At 30.1% G+C, this 23861-nt stretch overlaps 1 protein-coding gene across 1 annotated transcript; it reads right to left on the reverse strand.

Annotated features, from left to right (window-relative positions):
- Positions 1-7571: 7571 nt before the first annotated feature.
- LOC130950089 (uncharacterized) lies at positions 7572-22133 on the reverse strand. Its single transcript, XM_057878643.1, has 2 exons — positions 22044-22133; positions 7572-8525 (listed from the first exon to the last, which is right to left on the reverse strand). Exons 1-2 carry the CDS (start codon positions 22131-22133, stop codon positions 7572-7574), a joined length of 1044 nt encoding a protein of 347 aa, XP_057734626.1.
- Positions 22134-23861: the final 1728 nt, after the last annotated feature.

The raw sequence follows: 23861 nt of genomic DNA on the forward strand, positions 1-23861 counted from the left end.
CCATTTCCATTTTCCTATGTTTAACCTTCATATAAAAATTATAATAAAAAATATTAAAAAATAAAAAAATAAACTACAAAATATTGTTACAAACACACAAGTATATCTTATCTAAAATTATAAGTCCAAAAATATAATATAACAAATCATAGTCCATAAAATAAAATCTTGAACAATAGGATTAGGGTTTTTTAATGAGTGAAATTACTAAAAAAACTCTTATATTAGAAATAAAATAAGAGTTATTAAGTAAGTTCAAAAATTCGGGAAATTATAACAACTCGAATTTTTTTAAAATTAAATTTTATGCTTTAAATTTGAAAAATAAAATTTTATTTAATTATAATTTATTCTATCATTTTAAATTATCTATCAGAAATTATATTGATAGTTACAGTCTAAATTGATTTTTATAAATATTATTATTATTATTATTATTATTATTATTATTATTATTATTATTATTATTAAAAAAATAGCCGAATCCTTTTAAAGAGTGAAGAAAGAAAATTTAAAGCTTGACTCATATGCATTATATATATAAAACGTGGATGGCATGCAAGTATATATATGTTAGGTAATGACACATATTAAGGCTTAATCACCACCCATTTTTGTTTCTTACTATCATCCCTTAATCAATTTTCCTTTTCTCTTCGTTCATTACTAAGTTGAGTTTGAAGAAAATAAAAAGAAAGGGACCGAGAAAGAAAAGAGAGAACTGTAACTCTCTCATAAGTTTCGACTTCGATTTCTTAAGTTCTGTAACTCTAATAAAAAATCTAATCCGGTAAAAGTGTTCATATCCTCCTCCTCTACACATTGGCGTTATTTTTGTCTGGTAGAAGTTGATGGTGACGTAGCTCTCCTTCTTCTTGACTTCGACCAACTGGAGTTCTAGGAAGCACAGATGATTTCTGACGTTTTTTTCTTCAGCAGCTCGGTCAAAAAGCTCCTCCAGAATTTTCGTTGACTTTGATTTCATACGGAGGTAGGGGATTTTATTTTGAAATTAACTGTTTTTAAACTATGAATGCCATGGAAGTCTAGTGGGTATTTGTAAATAATTTATGATTGTTTGAAATGACTGAATTTGATGAATATGTATTTGATTTCTCGATTGAAAAGAGGTTGAAAATGGTTCAGTTGGGACCCGAAAAAGGGTGGCTAACCCCGAGTTTTAAGGGGAGATACTACCGAAATTTTGATGAAATTGAGGTTTTGTTTGGAATACTATTTTAAAAGATTTGGTTTTGGGAAAATTAAACTATTTGATATATATTTAGTTAAGAAAAAAATTATTCTATTTTAAAGTTTGATTTTTTAAGAAAAATATAATGTTTTAAACCCAATCTTTTAAGGAGAGATTTTGTTTTAAGTAAAGATTTGAGCTCGGTTTATTAAGAAAAAGAATCTCTGCCACAGGAGAGCAGAGAACAAGGATTTAAAGAATATATTAATTAATGAAGTGTCTGCCACAGGAGAGCAGATGTGACATTGTTTGGGCCTTAGTGCCAAATGTAAAGTGGGGACGCCACACACTGAGAACTGTTTTCCAGATGTACGCTTATTGATTTGGAAAGTCACACTGTATGCGGCCTGGCGGTACGACTTAAAGTCACACTGTATGCGGCCTGGCCGTACGACTTATAAGCACACTGTATGCATCTGGAAAGCCATACCTGGGACTTGTGCCTGGGTAATGTCGGGAGCGGGTAGGCAACCGACACATGAGCTCATGGCCTGCATTAGGAATAGACATGTATCATGTTGTTTGCACATTTGTGTTTGGTTGTGTTTGCTTGTTATATTTTCTCTGTGATTGTGCTGCTTGACTTGTTTGTCTTATTGCAATTTGTTTGTGTGTTGATCTGTTTCTTGTGCTATTAGTTGGTGTATTGAGGTGACTGAGAATTGGGCTTTGTTTTTAGTTCGAAAAATTAAAAAGGGTAATTAAGTATATGAAGTAAGAGTAAGAAGTATTTCTAAAGGTTTTAAAAAGAAGAAAATAGTTTTATTAAATAAAGTTAATTATTTGCATGTTAATCATTACTTTTACGGCATTCCCATTCCCTACTGAGAACGTGTGGTGTGTTCTCACCCCAAAATCTTCCACCCTTTCAGTGACACAGGTTCGAAGATTCAGTTAGGAGATGCAGATGACTAGTAGATTTACTTGTGATTCCTGTTATTTTTATAGAGTTCCCTCTCCCTTGTTGCTTTAAGTTTTATTTTATCCATAGGGATAGGTATTGTATTTGAGTTTTATATTGAATTCATTTGTATAGCACTTATTATTATTAGTAATTGTGTGATCGTAATTACTATAAAAAAATTTTCTGGTATTTTCTTATAAACTGAAATGCGATATCGACCTAAAGGCTCAATAGTAAATTTATAATAAAGGAAATCAGGTCCGTAACGCCTTACTTTTGGTACGATCATGACGTGCTAAAAGTTAGGGTGTTACAGAAATTATCGGGAGGTGACCACTCAGATAAAGACGCTTATTTCATCTTTTTTTAAAGATGTTTTTAGGTTGTATTTTAATTGGTTTCTGTATAATTTATTCGGTATTTCTCATCACATATTATCAAATTCCTCAAAAGATTTTCTTTCCAAAAATAATAAAAAATATTTAATTTAGACTAAAACAAAAAAGATAACAGATTAACTATAAGATTTTTTTAAATTATTTATATAAAAAAATATATCACTTTCATTATATATATATATATATATATATATATATATATATATATAAAACAAGCTCAAACCTCTTAAAATTTTTATAAATAAAAAAATAATTAATTTATATTCGTACAATATATAAAATAATTACTATATTATTATTATATTATAGATTAAAATTTACTAATTTAAATTTTTTTTCATTTTTAATATAAACATTAGAAATAAAAAAAATTTATATAATTAAATATAGTGTAACAAAATATATATAATATTAATTAGTTCTTAAAAAATTCTAAAAAAATAGTTTCTTTCATTTTAGTAAAATAACTATTTATTAAAGTAGACAAATTAATTATTTTCTTCTCATATACAGTTTTTTTAAGACATAAAAGTAATTAATTAGAACATTGGTTAAGATAATTAAAGTTACTATTTTATTAAATTTTTAATTTAAAGAGAAATTCTAGTTAATTTTGGTGTAGAAATTTTGAATTTAAAAACATTGATAAAAATTATGTTGAATTTTGATTTATTTTATTCTCATTTAAATTAATCACTACATAAGTTAAAGTTCTATTTTAAAGTTAAATTCGAGCTTTAATCTGATTTTTAAAGTTTCAATTTATTTAGTTTGATTTTTTAACTTAGGTATCCGTGACTAATATTAGGGTTTTAAGTGTTTAGTTGAAAAAAATTAAGGTAAAAAAAAATCAATTGTTACATCAAGGAGTCGCTAGAACGTATAATGTAGCAACTGTTAGTCTATCTCAGCATGTCGTTAACGATTTTGTGAGACTGTGACAAAAATAATATCAGGAACCAACGTAAGTCATAACTATTAAGTTGGGAGACTAAATTGAGTAAATCGAAATTTTTGAAATTAGATTGAAATACGAACATAATTTCAGAGGCCAATAAGTATTATCTCTTTGTTGACAATTAAGTTGTTTTAATGGTAATTAAGATCTAATAATGGTTTATAATAAAAAAGCAGTCTTTTGCAACAATGAACCTATAGTAGTAGTTAGGGGTGTTCATAGATTAAATCATATTCATAAATCCATAGTATTTATCCGTATCTGATCTGTAATTTGTGGATATGATCTGATCTGTAAGATGATCAGATTGGATCGAATCGGATCCACACTCTAATCAGATAGAAGTAAATATGTTTAAAAAAATTGGATCCACACTCTTATTATTATTATTATTATTATTATTATTATTATTATTATTATTATTATTATTATTATTATTATTATTATTTTGTACATTAAAAAATAACAGGCCAAATTATTGCCATAACATAATAGAAGTATGAAAGTTTATCATTCTTCTCTAATGGAGGAAACAAAATTCTTTTCAATAGTTTATTTAACGTTTAGTAGAATAAAAATAAATTTTATTAGAATAAATTTTAGTATGAGTTTAATATTTTTATTCATCATAAAATATTTATAGAATTACTCATAGATAAATTTTAGAAAAAAGAAAAAAAGCATGATTTTTAATTTTATTTTTAAATAAACTTTATTTTTAATTTTAAAATAAATTTTATTTTTATTTTTTAATAATATTAATTTTTTATCGTATATAATTATTCAATTATTTTTTAATTATATATAAATAAAATACTCTTAATAACACTTTTTTGTGTTATTGAATTATCTTTTTTAAAAAATAATTAATTATTAAAATAATTAAACTTTTCACAACAAAAATAATAAAAAAAATTATGAATGAAAAAAATTAACCATCGTGATAATTTTTTGTATTTTTATTCATATTTTAATTATAAATATAATTTGATTATATTAATTATAAAATATGACTATAGATGTAGATAAAATTTGGTTATATTACTTATATATAGTTTCATTGTATTGTATTGCTTATAAAGTTAGATTATAATTATAACAATAGAATTGTTCTGGTATTTTTATATGTGTGACTAATTAATAGTGTTAAAATATTACTCTTAATTATAAATAAGGTTTATAATTTAAAAAATCAAAGACTCAATTAAAAAAATACAAAAAAGATGATGTTAAAATATTCTAACTTTTTAAAATAAAAATATTCGAAATTTAATTAAAAATTAATTCAAATTTAAACTCAATAAAAATTTATATTCAATGTGTTTTGTATTAAATATATTTAATAATCTATTATATTATATTGGTTGAAATTATCTTTTATAATGTTAATTTTAATAACACTTTATTAGAAAAAAACTATTTTTTTAGAATTTTTTAAAAATTAATTAATATTATATATATTTTATTACACTACATCTTGTTATAAAAAAATTATTTATTTCTAATACTTATATTAAAATGAAAAAAAATTTTAAATTAGTAAATTTTAATCTATAATATAATAATAATATAGTAATTATTTTATATATTGTACGAATATAAATTAATTATTCTTTTATTTGTAAAAATTTTAAGTGCTTGTTATATATATATATATATATATATATATATATATATATTGATGAATGTGATATATTTTTTTATATAAATAATTTAAAAAAATCTAATAGTTAATCTATTACTTTTTTGTTTTAGTCTAAATTAAATATTTTTTATTGTTTTTGGAAAGAAAATCTTTTGAGAAATTTAATAATATGTGATGAGAAACACCGAATAAATTATACAGAAACAAATTAAAACACAATATAAAAACATCTTTAGAAAAAGATAAAATAGGCATCTTTATTTGAGTGGTCACCTTATCGGAAATGGAGCAGGGATCCCTGCTTGGGTCCCCACGCCTGTCTCAAAAGAATTTTACTTTCCATCTCCATTCCTACGAAAAAAATTTTCCACCATTAAGACTCCATTCGAGATGATCCCCGTAGGAATCCCTGCCTTCTAAAAATTTTTGACACCCCTATCAATCACTACTACTTATGTGAGAAGTTTACAAAATTAGAAAATGATTGATCATACAATATACTTTTTACATGTGAGTTTATATACTTGCTACCTGGGTTACACTTTACTACTGGTGAGGATAAATACAGCTGATCCTAATCAGCACATCTAACTAACTAATCATGTGCAAGAACTGTTATGAAAGAACAGGAAAAAATAATTACAATTAGTTAGCTTGGTCCATTAGAGTCAAGTCACAGCCTTCTTCAAATTGGGCGTATGTAAGTCAATGAGTCCAACCTTATAATGACACATAGAGAACAATTTTGGACTTAAGGCTTTAGTAAGAATGTCGGCTGCTTGTTTAGAGGATCGAATTGGCAGCAATTTTATCACATTTTCTTTAGCTTTGTCTCGAACTATATGATAGTCAATTTCAATGTGTTTTGTCCTTTCATGATAAACTGAGTTTGTTGTGATATGCAAGGCAGTTTGGCTGTCGCAACAGATAATTACAGGCTGGTTGGTGGTTTCTTAAGTTCATTCATAATGTATGTACACTATCTATTGAACCTCACATGTAGCTGTTGCTAAGGCCCTATATTTTGCTTTTACTGATGATCTAGCTATTACATTTTGTTTTTTACTCTTTCATGTGATCAAGTTCTTTTCTAAAAAGAAATAATATCCAGACATGGACTTGCGAAAGTTTGGACATGCTGCCTAATCACTGTCTGAATAACCAGTGATCTCAATGTCTAAAGATGCTAAGAAAAACAGTCCTTGACTAGGTGCTGATTTCAGATACCTTAGTACTCTTAATGCAACTTCAAAGTGTTTATCAGTTGGATGCTCCAAGAATTGACTCAATTTCTCGACAGTATAGCTTATTTCAGATCTTGAGTTTGCTACATATAGAAGCCTATCTATCAATTTCCTGTATTCAGTGTTATCCTCTAGTAGTGTCTCAGTTGATTTCAAGAGCTGAGTAGAATAATCCATGAAGCAGCAAGTCGACTGCCCAGAAGAGGAGGTGACACAGCAGGACTCACGTAGTTAGGGTTTGAGACCATAATAAAGGGTTGATCCTGTGACGACCTATGGATAGTCGAGGCAGAAAATAAGGACTGAAAAGTCCCATGAGAACCAGTAGTCGCCCTCCTTTTACCTTGACCATAAAACTATTTCGTGACACATCTACGTGTCGTCATATCTATTTGAAACAATATAATTATATCATAAGCTAATTGTAAATCAATTAAAATATTTCGAACCTAAATCATAGGTTTAAAAATATTAAGAAGAGAACACTTACTTTCGTAATACTTTTACTAATTAATTTCATCTACAATTTTGAAAAAATGTTGACATAACGTCCCTAACATATGAACATATACACTTTTACAATTTTTACATATCCAACCAACTTCTTATTTCACAAGTTCTCAATTCTTAAATTTTCATCACTTGTAATAGAAAATTTTATTCAACAATAATTTATACTAACAAATTATACTCTTTATCAATATAAAACTATACTCCTAAATTATACTCAATCCTTTAAAATTATACTTATCATCAATATAATTCTATATGTTGTCATTTTACCAAATACAATATAATGCCTTCACTTTCACTCTTCAAACAAATTATATTCGTAAACTCTTTATCTCAAATAATGTAGCACCAAGTATTGAGGAGCTGACAATTATTTGATGTATATGAGGTCTTACTTATTCATGTTAATATATTCATAAATTAAGGACGTGACATGTACTTGAAAATGGTTAAACATATTATATTTATCAATCACCACAATACAATCTTAATCTAGATGTCGCTATACTCATTATCAATATAATTTGTATGTTAAATTATATCGTTATTCTCTATACTTTTAGTAAAATTATAAATTGGTTGCTACACCTTTTTTTTTATTTGGTGATTGAAATAAACTAAACAAAGAAAAACAAAACAAACAAAACGAAGAATTGCTTAAATGGAGGGACAGTTTCGTTTAAGACTACTCTTAAACTCCTCCCAAGGTAAAAGAAGCTCCACATGTGAAAATTGTAACTTCATCGCCATCTTTGTCATAGTATCTGCCACCGTGTTTGCATCTCTCATAATCAAACAAAAGTCAACACGCCAATTCCAATACATGATATCTCTTATTTTGAGTATCAATAGATCAATAAACCCAAAACCATCTTGAGTAATAAGATTAAATGCTTCCACACAATCCCTTTCACAAATAACATCTCGTTGACCCACATCCCAAGCTAAGAGATATCCTCTCCAAATAGCAAACAATTCTCTTTGAAGAATACTATTCCTCTCAATCATTCCCAAACACTCCATTTGCCAACTCCCATTACAATCTCTAATAACACAAGTAAAACCAACACTATCACCCGAACCAAAATAACTAGCATCACAATTAATCTTAAAAGTACCAATGGATGGGAGATTCCAAAAACCATTTAGAGTAGAGGGAAGGGATATACGATGTAATTCAAAAATATTCCTAAGCTTCTTTTCTGAAGTTAATGCTAGACAAATCACTTTTTCCGGAGGCCAAGTTTCATGAGGATTAAAGATGTCATTATTCCTTACTCGCCATATCCACCAAAGTCCCGAAAAGAACTTGAACGGATGCTCTCTGCTATGATACAAGAACCAGTTCTTCAAATCCAAAGGATGACAAGAAATATCCAACCTATGCCAGACAAGCTGAGCTTTTGGACAATCCCGAATATAATGTAAAACTGACTCCTGGCTAGAAAGACATCTTGGATACCTATCTGATGACAACATCACTCTTCTAAAGTGAAAACTTGCAGTAGAAAGAACCTCCTTAAGACACAACCAAGCCAAAAACTTATGCTTTTCTGGAACAAGCTGACGCCAAAGCCAAAGCCAATTCTCCCGCTCCTCCCAACCAAACAGCTGCTTACACAACCACAAGTAACCATTGCGTGAGTCATAGAATATTCTCAGCATATTCTCTATTTTAAAGAATTAAAATTTGTAATTTACACAACCACAAGTTTATAATTGGGTCTCTAAAGAGAATTAAAATTTGTAATTTAGTCCCCTCCGTTCAAAAAGTATTTGATTTAATAGAATATTCTCAGCATATTCTCTACTTTAAACATGTAAGCTACATATGTTTGATAATAGGGACTAATTTGTAATTTTAGTAAAAATATGGAACCAAACGTGTAATTTAACCATTTGAAAATGACTAAAAACTCCCTAGACTATTTGAACCCACTCCGCCCCTCTTTAACTCTCTCACTCTCACTTTCTCACTTTTCAAAATGACACCTCAACCCCAGTGCTCTCTGATTTGTCTCTCACCTTGGCTCACCGTCGTGCCTCTCACCTCCGTCGCCGCGCCAGATCCACTAATAAATTGAGTTGCTATTTTTGTGTTGATTTGTTGCTATTTTCTTTTTAGACATTGAATTATTCGTGTTGAGCATGCTTGGGATTGGAATTGTTCTCTTCCATTTATTGGTGTTCAATATTGAGATTGAAAGAGAAGAAAAAGTCGCCGGATGAAAGTGGCGAGACCCAACTCGTGAGCACAAATATAGTGGATTCAGCACGGCGACAGTGAACCGAGGTGAGAGACAGAGACCGCTGGGGTTGGGGTGTCATTTTAAAAAGTGAGAAAGTGGGAGTGAGAGAGCTGGGCAGGGGCGGGGTGGGTTTAGATAACCTAGGAAGTTTTTGGTCATTTTCAAATAGTTAAATTACACAGTTGATCCCTATACTTTTACTAAAATTACAAATTGGTCCCTATTGTTAAATATGTGTAGCTCACATGTTTAAAATAAAGAATATTCTATTATCAAACACTTTTTGAATGGCAGGAACTAAATTACAAATTTTAATTCTCTTTAGGGGTCCAATTATAAACTTTTAAAGTATAGGAACTATTTGAACCCACTCCGCCCCTCTTTAACTCTCTCACTCTCACTTTCTCACTTTTCAAAATGACACCTCAACCCCAGTGCTCTCTGATTTGTCTCTCACCTTGGCTCACCGTCGTGCCTCTCACCTCCGTCGCCGCGCCAGATCCACTAATAAATTGAGTTGCTATTTTTGTGTTGATTTGTTGCTATTTTCTTTTTAGACATTGAATTATTCGTGTTGAGCATGCTTGGGATTGGAATTGTTCTCTTCCATTTATTGGTGTTCAATATTGAGATTGAAAGAGAAGAAAAAGTCGCCGGATGAAAGTGGCGAGACCCAACTCGTGAGCACAAATATAGTGGATTCAGCACGGCGACAGTGAACCGAGGTGAGAGACAGAGACCGCTGGGGTTGGGGTGTCATTTTAAAAAGTGAGAAAGTGGGAGTGAGAGAGCTGGGCAGGGGCGGGGTGGGTTTAGATAACCTAGGAAGTTTTTGGTCATTTTCAAATAGTTAAATTACACAGTTGATCCCTATACTTTTACTAAAATTACAAATTGGTCCCTATTGTTAAATATGTGTAGCTCACATGTTTAAAATAAAGAATATTCTATTATCAAACACTTTTTGAATGGCAGGAACTAAATTACAAATTTTAATTCTCTTTAGGGGTCCAATTATAAACTTTTAAAGTATAGGAACTAATTTGTAATTTCACTGAAAGTGTAGGGACCAACTGTATAATTTAAACTAATTTATACTAACAAACTAAAACTTTTAGAATACATATAACAACTACTTATAAGTAAGTTTAAAATACATACTCAAAAGCTCAATGTAAAAATTAGAGTATGCATACCTTTTCGGCATGGCAACAACGATGACAACACACTGGGGGAGGCGACGGCGCGGTGGTGGTAGCGGTGGCACGGTAATCGAACTGAATGGTGGTTCAAAAAGGGGTTACGGTTTCTTTATTGAAAAAATAAAAACATGATAGAATAGGGAGAGTGATGAGCACAACCTACCTAGACGATGAGGGAGAGATGTAATTCTGACGACAGAGGAAGCAATGGTAATAGCTCTTCAAATGGCTACAGAGACAGAAGGAGCAAATCCGTTTGAGGAAATGAAACACGATTCAGGCGACTTCACACAATCTTTGTAGGAGAATAGAAGTGGACGGCGTTAGTAGAGGGTAGCCAAAGGGGAGAGAGAAGATAGAGGAGAGTGGGGGAGATAAAATGGCGTTCTCGAAAGTGAAAGGGAGAGGATCACGCATTTTGAATTTGATCAAATTTACTATCAGATTTACCGGTGGATAAATCTTACGGCAATCTTTTTTAGTGCGCTAAAACCCAGCGTTTTACTAATTGGGTTTACCAGCAGATAATCCGACAATAACTCTGTTTCTAATTTTGCGCCTTTTTTTATTTTTCCTCCAATACTTATCGACAAATTTACTGTCGAAAACGTAAATCTGTCGGTAATGGTTTGATCTGACGGATTTAACTCTTTTTCTAGTAAATTCAACGATAAAACTGTCATTAACATGTAATGGTAAATTCAACAAAAAATCCAACAGTATTTAACATTTTTTTAGTATAACTATGAGGCATATAAATTTTGCCACATAAACATATAATTTCTAACAAAATAAAAGAAACTCATAATTATGTTTTATTAAACATAAAAACCAGCTTACTGTTTCCAAAATTACGCAAAAACAAAAAATAAGCATCTAAAACTACAATAAATCATATTTAACTAAGTAGCAAAGATTCAAACCTATTTGGTTTGAGTTATTTGAGAGAATAGAACTAATTGACCTTGATTTATTTGACTTGCATGCACTACAATCATACATTGTTAGAGAGAATTTGAAGATTAATGATGATGAATACTGAGAACAAAATCTGCAGAAAATCTTTGACTTAGAAATACGATTAGTAAAACTAATTTGTTGTGGGGAAAAATCCAAAGGGAAGAAGATTAGCGAAATTTGAATGAAGATTTTAACGAAGAAAATGAAAGGATGAGAATAAGCGAAGGATTTAAGATGTTTTTGTTAATTAAAAATATTTAAAAAGAATTTTAAAAAAGAATTTAATTTTGATAATATACTGTTAGTGTAAAATAATTTTACAAGTGCATCCAATTACGTAATGTCATATTAATAAAAATAACTATCTTTTATATTGACTTTGTGAATAATCATCCAAAAGAACTAATGTAATTGCACAATAGTATAAAATGTTTTATACTATTAACGCATTAAAATTAAATTTAAAAAAAAACATGTGATTTAAAAAAGTTAAAAAAACTTAATTAGATTTAATTACAAATTTTGGTTAACCATCCGTCCCATTAAAAAAACTTATATAATATTTTTAACTCGTGTGTAATTAATATCTTTGTTCACAAAACTCATAAAAGATCAATAAATTCTCTTTAAATAAAACAGTCAATCCAGGCTAATTTCTACTCTCACTCTCTATTCTTCTCTATTTATTATAAAAAATACTTTACATACAATAAAAAATTTAACTAAATCTAACCAATTTGAATAATAAAATTTGAATAAATGAATAAGTAAAAATGATAAAAATAATTTTTATTGATATTAGACTAACTTAATTAAATTCAATTGACAAAAAAAATTAATTAAACATATACCACTACTTTTTATTATATTTTATATTTATATCTCATATTTAGAGTTTAAAATTTAGACTTTAGAATAAAAAAATAATACATTCTACTTTCTTTTTTTTTTTTCAAAACACATTAGTATCGTCGCCTTCAATTATCAATATTCATTTCAACATGATATTTACTATGAAATTGATGATTTAATGGGATTAAATGCATTTTGTTAACTTAGCTTGATATGTCCACAAAGCAATTGTAAAATATGCCTAACTTATATTTGTTAATTAAATAAAAAAATGCCTTACTTATTCATATATAATTAAGAGGACGTATAATAACTTCATTGAAAGATTATATCTTCTTTTTTCTTTTAAATAAAAAGATACAAAATGTTGTAAATTAATGGTTTTTTCCCATAAAATTAAAGGAACAATTTTTTATTATTATTATTATTATTTTAACATGTACATAATGTGCGTATTTGCAAAATCACTCGAATTAAATATTGAGATTACGGAAAGAACCTTGGTCAAAATGGATTAAAATGCAAATTTATAATAGTTGGATTGAAGCAAAGCAATTAATATTTAGACAACCAAGGAAAATATAAATTAATTTATTTCAAGAAAGAGACTTAAACCTAAATAAGATTAAAACTAGAAATAAAAACTGAATTATAAAAAGATAATTAATTTTTACGCCAAAATAAAATATGAATCTTAATTTCAACCTCGTGGCATATGGAGATATATATATGAAATTAAATGAGTTAATAGTCAAATTTATTTTTGAAAGATCATCTATTTTTTAAATTAGTTTTCAAAAAATTTTTTTAGTTATATTAATTCTTAAAAGATAAAACGTAAGTCAATTTGGTCCTTCCATTAGTTAGATGATAACAGCTGATGACGTATCACGTTAAGTGCCACATAGCATGATGACGTGACAGGTTAATGTCACGTGTCACAATATGATTGGTTGACGTATCATGTCAGTGATACCTAGCATGCCACGTGTCACTTAACGTGTAAAAGAATTATTTATAATCAAAATAGTCCCTAAAAATTTATACATAAGTCATTTTTATTCTTAAAATTTTAAAAATTAATCAAATTAATCCATATATAAATTTTTTATTTTTTTCATAATATTAAATTTGAAGTATTTTTAATAATACTAATTTTAATATTATTCCTTAATAAATAAAATTTTCTGTACATAAAATAATAAAAATAATTTAAATTATTATAAAGTTATTTTGTCATTTGTATTTTAAATTTTATATTTTTAAATTATAATATTTTGGCTGATTTTTTTTTTATATTGGAACAAATTGTGTGATGTGCTTCAATATTTTAGTGTATGTGAGTTTTACTGTTGTATGTGATAATTTTTTACGTTTTAGAAGATACAAAACCTCACTAACGTTTTGTATATAAAAATAATTTTTAAATTTGCTATATACAAAACGGCAATAACGTTTTCATTTAAAAAATAAAAAAATATATAATTTTTACAAAACGGCAGAACCATTTTGCATAGGGTAAATTTTTTTAAATTGGAAATAGAAAAACGTCATTGACGTTTTGATATTTTTTATTTTTTTTAATTAAAAAAAATTGAAAACGGCGGTGATGTTTTATATATTCCCACAATAATATTAAATACAATTTTTTACACATTTTGATAGATTATACCAACTCAAATTCAATATTAAAAAAAAGTTCTAATATTTTATAGCAAATTTTTTTATTTAAACGAATTTATTAAATTATTATTGATTATATATTTAAAAATTTAATATTTTAAATCTTACTATATAATATAATATTTAATTTAAAATTTAAATTTTTTAAATTTTTTAAAATTATAATTTTTATTATTATTTAATATATATGGTAGAACTCAATAATTAAAAAATCGATTTGTGTGATCACTTGTTGAATCTTAATATTTTAATATATTTTTTAAAATAACTACTATATTTTTAGAGTGAGATATAAAAGATTAAAATATTTAAAATAACTACTATATTTATGTATTGAAATTCAAAATATAGTAGTTTTTAATATTTTGGATGTTAGTAAATAAATATAGCAATTATTTTAAATGTTCTAATCTTTTATATCTCACTAAATAAATATAGTAGCTATTTTAAAATATTAAAAAATTAGAATTTTAATATTTTAAATTTCACTAAATAAATATAGTAGTTATTTTAAAATATTAAAAAACTAAAATTTTAATATTTTAAATTTTATTAAATAAATATAGTAGTTATTTTAAATGTTTTAATCTTTTATATCTCACTAAATAAATATAGTAGTTATTTTAAAAAAACTATAAAATTAAAATATTAAATTTTTAAATATATAATCAACAATAATTTAATAAACTCATTTAGATAAAAAATGTCACTATAAAAAATTACAATTTGAAAATATAAAATTTAAAATACAAATGACAAAATAACTTTATAATAATTTAATTATTTTCATTATTTTATGTAAAGAAAATTTTATTTACTAAGGTCTAAAAAATATTATTAAAATTAGTACTATAAAAAATACTTTAAATTTAATATTATGAAGAAAAAATAAAAAAATTATATAAGGACTAATTTGATTAATTTTTAAAATTTCAAGGATAAAAATTACTTACGTCTAAATTTTCAAGGACTATTTTGATTATAAATAACTTTTTTACACGTCAAGTGACACGTGGCATGCTAGGTGTTACTGATCTGACACGTCAACTAATCATCTAGTGACACGTGGCATTAACCTACCACGTCATCATGCCGTTATCATCTAACTAACGGAAGGACCAATTTGACTTATATTTTATTTTTTAAGGACTAATATGACTAAAAAAATTTTTTAATGACTAATTTGAAGAATGGATGATCTTTCAGGAACGAATTTGACTATTAACTCGAAATTAAATAACAAAAAAGTATTAAGTAAAACTAAGATAGACTTTAACAAGAAAAATAAACCAAAAAAATGTGAAAAAAATTAATAGGACTTTAAATATTCATAATATGAGTTGGATAAGTCAATCAAAAATATAAATAATTTAATTTTCTTATGCTGTGTAAAGAAATTACCACAAAAGTAAAAATATTTAACTATCCACTTCTTTACAAGTTTTGCATTTATAAAAATATAATAAGATGAAAACATTACATATAGAATATTTTTTTACACTAAAAACTTATCAAAATGTATCTCAAATATTAAAAGAATAAAATAATATAGTTAATAATGTATGAAATAATATTTGAAATAACATAAAAGGAATAAAATCATCCCATTCTTCTGAGATGGTATTCTTATGGGAAACCAAAAATATTATTTTATTTTTGGATCAACAAAGGAAAAAAAATATGGTTATCAACATGGATATTGTATGACATCAATTGGTACAACTAGAAATTTGGCGGTTTGAAGGATGGAATGGGTGAATGTTTTAACAAGGGTAATAGTGAATTTTTATATCCACTTCATAATAGAGGATGCAAAATCCTTAACTTCATCGGAATTTTTTGCTGTCCATATACACATCACAGAGGCACTTTAAGTACAAAAATACGCTGAAATTTTGTCACTTTGAAACTGGCTAAAAAGAAACAAGCTATGACCGAGGGGTGCAAAGAGGAAATATTGCAATTAGAGACAACTAAAAAAAAATCCTCGAACAAGAGGCAATAGTTGTACTGGGAGATTAAAATACCCGATTCTTTTCATACCAAATATTAGATGCAGAATAGACACAATAAAATATGGAGATTGAGGGATGGTGATGGAGAGTGGCTATACAAGGCTAAGAAAATCGGTGAACAAGTTCAGTAATATTTTTTCACTCTCTTTAAGAAAGGTAATTCAATAAATCCTGATGCTTTCTTAAAGAATGTTGGGAATAAAATTTCTGCCAGCATGAATAGAAACTTACATAAACTAGTCGCAGATGATGAAATAAAGAAAGCTATCTTTTTTATTTCTGCTGAGGTAGTCTCTGTCTTTTTAGCCAAATTTTTTTAACATTATTTTTGGGGGATTATTAATCAATAGGTGAAGGCGACAGTAAGAAGTTTTTCTTCGAGAGGGCGAATGGTTAGAAGTTTTAATCATACACAAATATGTCTTATTCTAAAAGTAAACAATGCATCTTCCATCACACAAATTCGACCTATATCTCTTGGCACCACTTTTAAAAAATTATCTCTATGGTAATTGTACATAGGATGCAGCCGTTTATGACAAGGATTATCAGTTAAAACTAAAGTGCGTTTATTCGGGGCTGACTTATTAGTAATAACATTTTGATAGCTCAGGAATGCATGTACTTCCTCAAGAATAAACTATATGGTGACTTTGAACTAACTATAAAGTTGGATTTGAGCAAGGCTTGCGATAGGTTGGAATGAAGTTACCTATGGTACATGACGAAAAAGTTAGGCTTTGGAAGCGGATGGATAAGTTGGATAAAGGAGTGTGTTACAATAGTTTCGTATTCTGTTATTATTGTGAAGGACAACCCATGGACTACTTTCAACCTACCAGAAGGTTTCGTCAAGAAGATCTTCTTTCACTTTAGCTTTTCCTTATTTGTGAAAAAGGTTTATCCCATCTACTCCACAAAGAAAAATAGGATAATACATTTTATGGTTTAAGACTGAATGCAAGATGCTTTTCAATCAGCCACCTCCTAATACTTTTCAGCAAGGCTAACACTCAGAGTTGCGCTAATTTGCTAAACCTACTGCAGATTTATAGAGAGATAAGCAGACCGCAAATTAACTTGAATAAGATGTCAGTTTTTTTTAGCAAAAACTTTCCCTTCTCTTGAGTGATGAGTTAGCTAAATCCTTTGGTGTTCCTCATGTGGGAACCCAAAACAAATATCTTTGGATGCCAGTAGTGATTAACAGATCAAAAAAGCAGACTTTTAACTATGTTAGAGAGAAGGTTACAAAGAAATTACAATACTAGAAATGGTTTTTGTTGTCCGTCAATAAAAAAGAAGTCCTAATCGAAACCGTAGCTTCAATCATTCCTATATATACTCTCGACTGTTTCAAATTGCCGGATACTCTAATTGATGACTTACATAGGCTAATGATGTAATTTTGGTGGGAACAAAAAGGAAATAAGCGAAGGATGCAATAGATAAGTTGGGATATTATGTGTAGGCTGAAGAAGATGGGTGGTCTAAGCTTTTAGGATCTCAAATCTTTTAACATTGCAATGTTAGAAAAGCAAGAGTGGAGGCTCGTTACTAGATAACACTCCCTTCTCTACAAGGTCTATAAAAGCAAATATTTTAAATATTCATCTTTTATGAAAGCAGAACATGGTACTTGTAACAATCTCACTATTAGAATGTCACGCTTCCGGCTGCGCCACTCTAATAGTAAGAAGTATTACAACGACTTCATATACCTAATAATATAATAGGAGCCTTTAACTTGAAACCGCACCGCTGATTTTCTTTGAAAACCAAAAAAAAAAGGCTTTTACAATAAAACAAACAAGCATATACCAATATACATAACTTATTACTCAAGTAACTTATACATATTATACACATACAGCTCATACAACTCCTATCCCTCTTACAAAATTATAATATTAATGGCGAGGGAAGAATAATAATAACTAAATTAATACATCCACATTACATAAGCTAAAATCAACAACTTTTCATAAGCTTCTTCATCTGTTTCCTAAAAAGAGAAGTCTGTAGGGGAATGAGAGCATCATCCTTAAAAAGATTCTCAGTAGAGGATTTTTAAGAATTGTCGTATGATGACATTGTAATTAAAACTATTTTCAAAATATAGTGATTGTCAACTTATTATTCAAATCTAAGATTCGTATTTCTCTTACAAAAATTTCATGTAAAATAACATTGTAACCAAAACTTATCACTAATCCAGTCAATCATGGCCTCTGGCCGAAACATAACCAATCACGACTTCTGTCCCGATACATAATCAAATCATGCCCTCTGATCCAAATCAAAATAATTAAATATCGAACGTGAGCACAATTTTTTTACTTCTTCTCCAACAAGAGAGACAATTGAATCAGGTTGGATCTCCAGATCCCAGAGAGTTGGTTAATGTTGTCAACAATATAAGTAATTTGCACAACTTATCTCATAATGGAGGTCAAGGTAGAAATTCAATACTTTAAAGTTTTTGGATGCTAGCATTTGCATCTACTCTTTTATCTCACAGGAAGAAACTGGCATAAAAAGTTATATTTTATTTGATTTAAACACACAAAAAATATTTATTTCAAGAAATGTAGAATTTTATGAATCTCATTTTCCGTTTCATAAATCAAATTCTTGTATTGAAAAATAACCGTCCATGCCATTTCAAAGGTTCAGTAATTTTGATGACATATGCATCATTCAACCTCCTATTGCTACTAATCCTCACAATTTCAGTGCATCCAATTCTACTGTAATACCTATCTTTGATACACAACCTGCATCTATTTCCACTTCTGTATTGCATTCAACAGTAGATTCTCAGGGCACTATATAGCCCAACACTACTCCTATACAAAACCTTAGAAGATCCTAATGAGAGAGACGCCAACCTGCCTATCTCAAAGACTTCCATTGTTTACAGCTCTCCACAATTGCAGCTTCATCATCTTCCTCCAAGAAAACTCATCATATCTCCAATTTTGTGTGCTATGACAGTCTATCAGATTCTCACAAGGCATTCTCACTAACCATCTCCACACACGTAGAACCAAGGACTAATGAGCAGGCTATTCTACAAGATTGTTGAAAACAAGCCATTAATGTTGAGTTGAAGGCTCTTGAGAAGAATAAGACATGGGCTCTTACTTCTCTCCCTCGTCGAAAGAAAGTGATTGGGTGCAAGTTGATTTTCAAAATCAAGTATAACCCGGATGGTTCCATTGAAAGACATAAAACCCGTTTGGTGGCGAAGGGTTTCAATCAAACTGCCGGCTTTGATTATTTCTATACGTTCAACCCTGTCATCAAAATGACCACTCTACGCATTCTCTCAGCCAGTGCCGCAAAACAAAAGTGGTTCCTTCACCAATTAGATATTAATACAGCTTTCCTATACGGTGATCTTGTTGAAGACGTTTATATAATATCTTCCCCTGGATTGAAGGTAGCTCCTAATACAGTATGCAAGCTTCAAAAGAGTCTCTATGGATTGAAACAGGCCAGCAGATAATGAAATAGCAAGCTTTGCTCCACACTCACTCAATCCGGTTACCATCAGTCACCACATTATCATTCTCTGTTCACCAAGTCTTCTAATGGCGGTTTTACAGCCATTCTTATCTATGTGGATGACTTAGTTCTTTTTTGCAATGATTTTATTGAGATTGAGCGAGTTAAATAGCTACTTGATGATCATTTTAGCATTAAAAATCTTGGAAAATTAAAATTCTTCCTTGGGATGGAAGTGGCCAGAAGCGCCACTGGAATTTCTTTGTATCAGCGTAAGTACACACTCGATTTACTTGAAGAGTTTGCTCTCTTGGATGCCAAATCAGCCTCTATTTCTATTGATTATTTGAAGTCACTCTCCAAAACCTCAGGTACTACACTATCCGATCTCACTCCCTATCAAAGGCTGATTGGTCGATTGATTTATTTGACCAACACAAGACCTGACATTTGTTTCACCGTCAGCAAATTAAGTCAATACCTTGATTGTGCCACAGATGCACATTTCACAGCAAGACTTCACATGCTTTACTACTTGAAGGGATCTCCAGCCACTGATCTTTTGTTTAATTGCTCGAGTGATTTAAAATTGCATGGTTATTCTAACTGGGGAACATGTCCCGATTCCCATCGATAGATTTTTGGATATTGTTTCTTCTTCGGCTCTTCTCTTATCTGTTGGAAAAGTAAGAAGCAGACAGCAGTTGCTTGATAAACCCCGTTTTTAGGATTTATCTTGTGTTGAATTTAGAGTATTTTGATAACATTTTCTCACATTTAGCCAATGAATTAGCATGGTTTTGTTATCTCTTCCGTATTTGTGCTTGAATGTAAAAACATGCTTTTTAAGCCTTTATTTTGGTAATTTTAATTCATCCTTGATTCCATAAGATGCCTTGATGTGTTTGCTAGTAATCTCAGGTTAAAATAGGCTAGGCATGGATCAAAGGAACAAGAAAGGAAGCATGCAAGTAGAGAGAAGCATAAAAAGCCAAAGAACTGATCTCGTCCAAGGACGCTCGCGCGCACATTGCAATATCGACCAGGGACGCGTACGCGTACTGTGCGTCCGCGCCGAAGGCCGCACGTGATTTTTAAATGAAACTCATGCCTAGCGATTTCTGGGAAGCTATGGGGTCTAGTGCAACCAACTTTGGCGCCAAAATGCATTAAAAGGACCAAGGATTGAAGGGAAAGGATCATCTTTCATCAATAGTTCATTCATACACATTAGGATTAGTTTAGAGATAGTTTCTAGAGAGAGAAGCTCTCACTTCTCTCAAGAATTAGGATTAGGTTTAGGTTAATCTCTCTTCTTAGATCTAGAATTAATTCATTCTTTGATTTACTTTTCCTCTATCAATTCTTACTCTTCTATTCTTCCTCTCTTTAGTTATGTACTTTAATTCTTGCAATTCTTCATTTTGTTGTGGATCTAATATTGTTCTTTTGTTTTCTTTCAATAATGCAATTTAAGGTAATTCATGATAATTGTGATTTTCTTGATTGTTGTTGTTAATTCTTACATTCAATTATTGTTAGAATTCATTCTTGTTGTGATTTACTATATTTCTCTTTTGTACCTTCCAAGTATTTGATGAAATGCTTGGGAGAATGTTAGAATAGAATTTTATGTTCTTGGCTTGGGAAGATAACTTAGGAACTCTTGAGTTACTAATATCCAAGTGATTGATAGTTGATAGTCATTGACTCTAGCCTTCATTAATTTAATTAGTGAACTAGGATTTATGGACTTGGATTGATATAACTAATTTGACTTTCCTTTGCTAGTAGCTAGAGGATGACTTAGTGAGATTAATCCTTGCTACTATCATGATTGTGATTAGTGATAATGATATAGGTCCTTGATCATCAAACCTTGCCAAGACCATTTTGTTAATAAAATTTCATTTTCATTTACTTTTCATATTTCTCATCTAAAACCCCAAAATAAACAAGTCCGTAACCAGTAACAAGAACACTACCCTGCAAGTCCTTTGAGAGATGACCCGAGATTTAAATACTTCGGTTTATAGATTTTAGGAGTTTGTACTTGTGACAAACAAAATTTTTGTATGAAAGGATTATTGTTGGTTTAGAGAATATACTTTACAACGAGATTTCATTAGTGAAATTCTAAACCGTCAAAAAATCAATCATCAAAATGGCGTCGTTGCCGGGGATTTGCAATGGTGTTATGTTATTGGTTATTGTACATATGTGAATAGTGTGAATATCTTGCTTTTTACTTTATTTGCTAGTTGTAGAATTTTGTTTCTCTTGTTTTCTATTAGTTTTTGTTTTCATTTTCTCTTTTTACTCTGAATTCTCAGTTTGGCTATGAGTTTGGTTCTAACTATGTTGTAGGAGATGGAAGCTATAATGGGGACATGCATCAAGGATTTAAAAATCAAAGATGGGAGGAGCCTCAAGGAATTGATCACTCCTATTGGCAACAACCTCCGGACACTTATAGGTATAACTCTCATCCTAATGCATGTCAATTTAATGGCTATGGTGACTCCTTTTATGATAATCAACCACCACCATATGCCTATGACTCCTATCCTCAACATGAACCTCAACCATACTCACAAGCCCCTCCTTACCAAGCACCTTCCTATGATCCATATCCACCATATGACAAATCACCCATACCACATCCTTGTAACCATCATGAGCAAGAACCTTTAGAACCACCATAACCCTACCAAGATTACTACCAAGAACCACCTCAATGCACACCATCTCCACAATTTTACCAAGAAGAACCACCTTCTTACCATGAACCCTCTCTCCAACATAATGAACCTTCCTACTCACCCCAAGTCCCAATAGACGATCCTCTCACCTTGTTACTTCAAGGACAAGAAGCCATGAAGCGGGATACGTTTGCGTTTGTAACCAATTTGACCAAGGTGGTGCACGCTTTAGCCCACCAATGTTTGAATACTCAAGTTATCCCCGTAGCCTCATGTGGAAAGCCTAAGGAAGAGCAAAGCATGGAGGAGATATCGGATAATCCGGTGAAAAAGGAAGAATCGGTACTATTAATGGAGCAATTGGAGAAGCCTACAGTTATTGAAACAAAGAAGGAAGTGGTCCAAAATTTAAGAGATGCGGAACTACCATGTGAATCTCAACAACCTCCAGAGCATATCAAGATCGAAGAATACGAGAAGGTTAATCAAGAAATAGATTCAATCATGGAGGAATTTCTATCTACAATTGAATCTCCTCCTAGTAGACATGAAGTTGAAACCATAGAAGAATGTGCACAACCCCCCCAAGGAAGAAGAAAATGGCATGGTGTATATTGAAATTGAAGAATATAAAGAGGTTGATCAAGAAATGGATTTATTCATCAATGAATTCCTATCCAAAATTGAACCACCTCCCATTGAGCAAGAAACTGAAGTTCTTGAAGACAATACCAAGCCAAATGACAAAGGGGAAAAGGTTGAAATTGAAGAAATTTGTCAAGAGGTGGAAATACCCAAAGAAGAGCATAAAGAAATAAGCCTTGCATTGTCTAAGTGTGGGGAAGTCGCCCTTCCCAAATCACCATCCAACGCAACATTCAAGTGGGTAAAATTCTTATCCCTAAGCTTTACTTTCTCATTTGAATATGGTTTAATTGAAACAGATGAACAACTTAGAGCTCTTTGTGGAATTAAAAGTAAGAACGAGTTGTGTAGTGGTTGAAAATTTAGCATAAAGCTCACTAAGGTCAAAGTTTTAAGATATAGGGATTATGATGGGACAAGAACCACTTTTAATGGGTCTAGAAGGAAGAAATTGTGGACTAAAGAGAATTCTATGTGTCAACCGCCCTTATGTCAACCACCCGTACGGAGAAATCATGAGACTCAACTCACGGATGGGTGTGAAGATAAGATATGGGATCCCAGTTCGCTATGTGAAGACCAACTATGGGGACTCATATCTTGGGTTGAAATTCACCCAAGATTGGTGAAGATGGTTGGAAATTCTATCAACCAATTGAGAAGCAAAGATCCTTGGAGAATCAAGGATGAGTACAAGCACAAGCCACCATGACAATAAGCTCCTCAAAAGGTCCAACTTAAGGACTTAAACTAAAAGTGCTAGGTGGGAGACACCCCACCATGGTATACTCTTTCCACTCTCTTGCAGATTTTATTAATAAGTGATTTGAGTTACCATTGTAGGTAGTTTTCCATTTCATTCTAGTTGCCTTAATAAATTGATTGTTAGCATAGTCACATGTATGTTGTGCTTAGTAGTAGATGAACAAATCAAATTGCATGTTTTGTGAATTGTATAATTTGTGAGTGAATAAAGAGTTGTAGGCATTTTAAGAAGCTTTTGGGAATTTTTTTGCTTTTTAGCAGATAAAAAAAAAAAGACGCGTGCGCACGCTGTACGCGCACGCGCCCATGAATGGATGCAGCCCACATAATTTCCAGAGAGTTAGGCCTCTCTTAGGCGAGCATT

This window comes from Arachis stenosperma, chromosome 9, assembly GCF_014773155.1.
Source record: "Arachis stenosperma cultivar V10309 chromosome 9, arast.V10309.gnm1.PFL2, whole genome shotgun sequence".
NCBI lineage: Eukaryota > Viridiplantae > Streptophyta > Magnoliopsida > Fabales > Fabaceae > Arachis > Arachis stenosperma.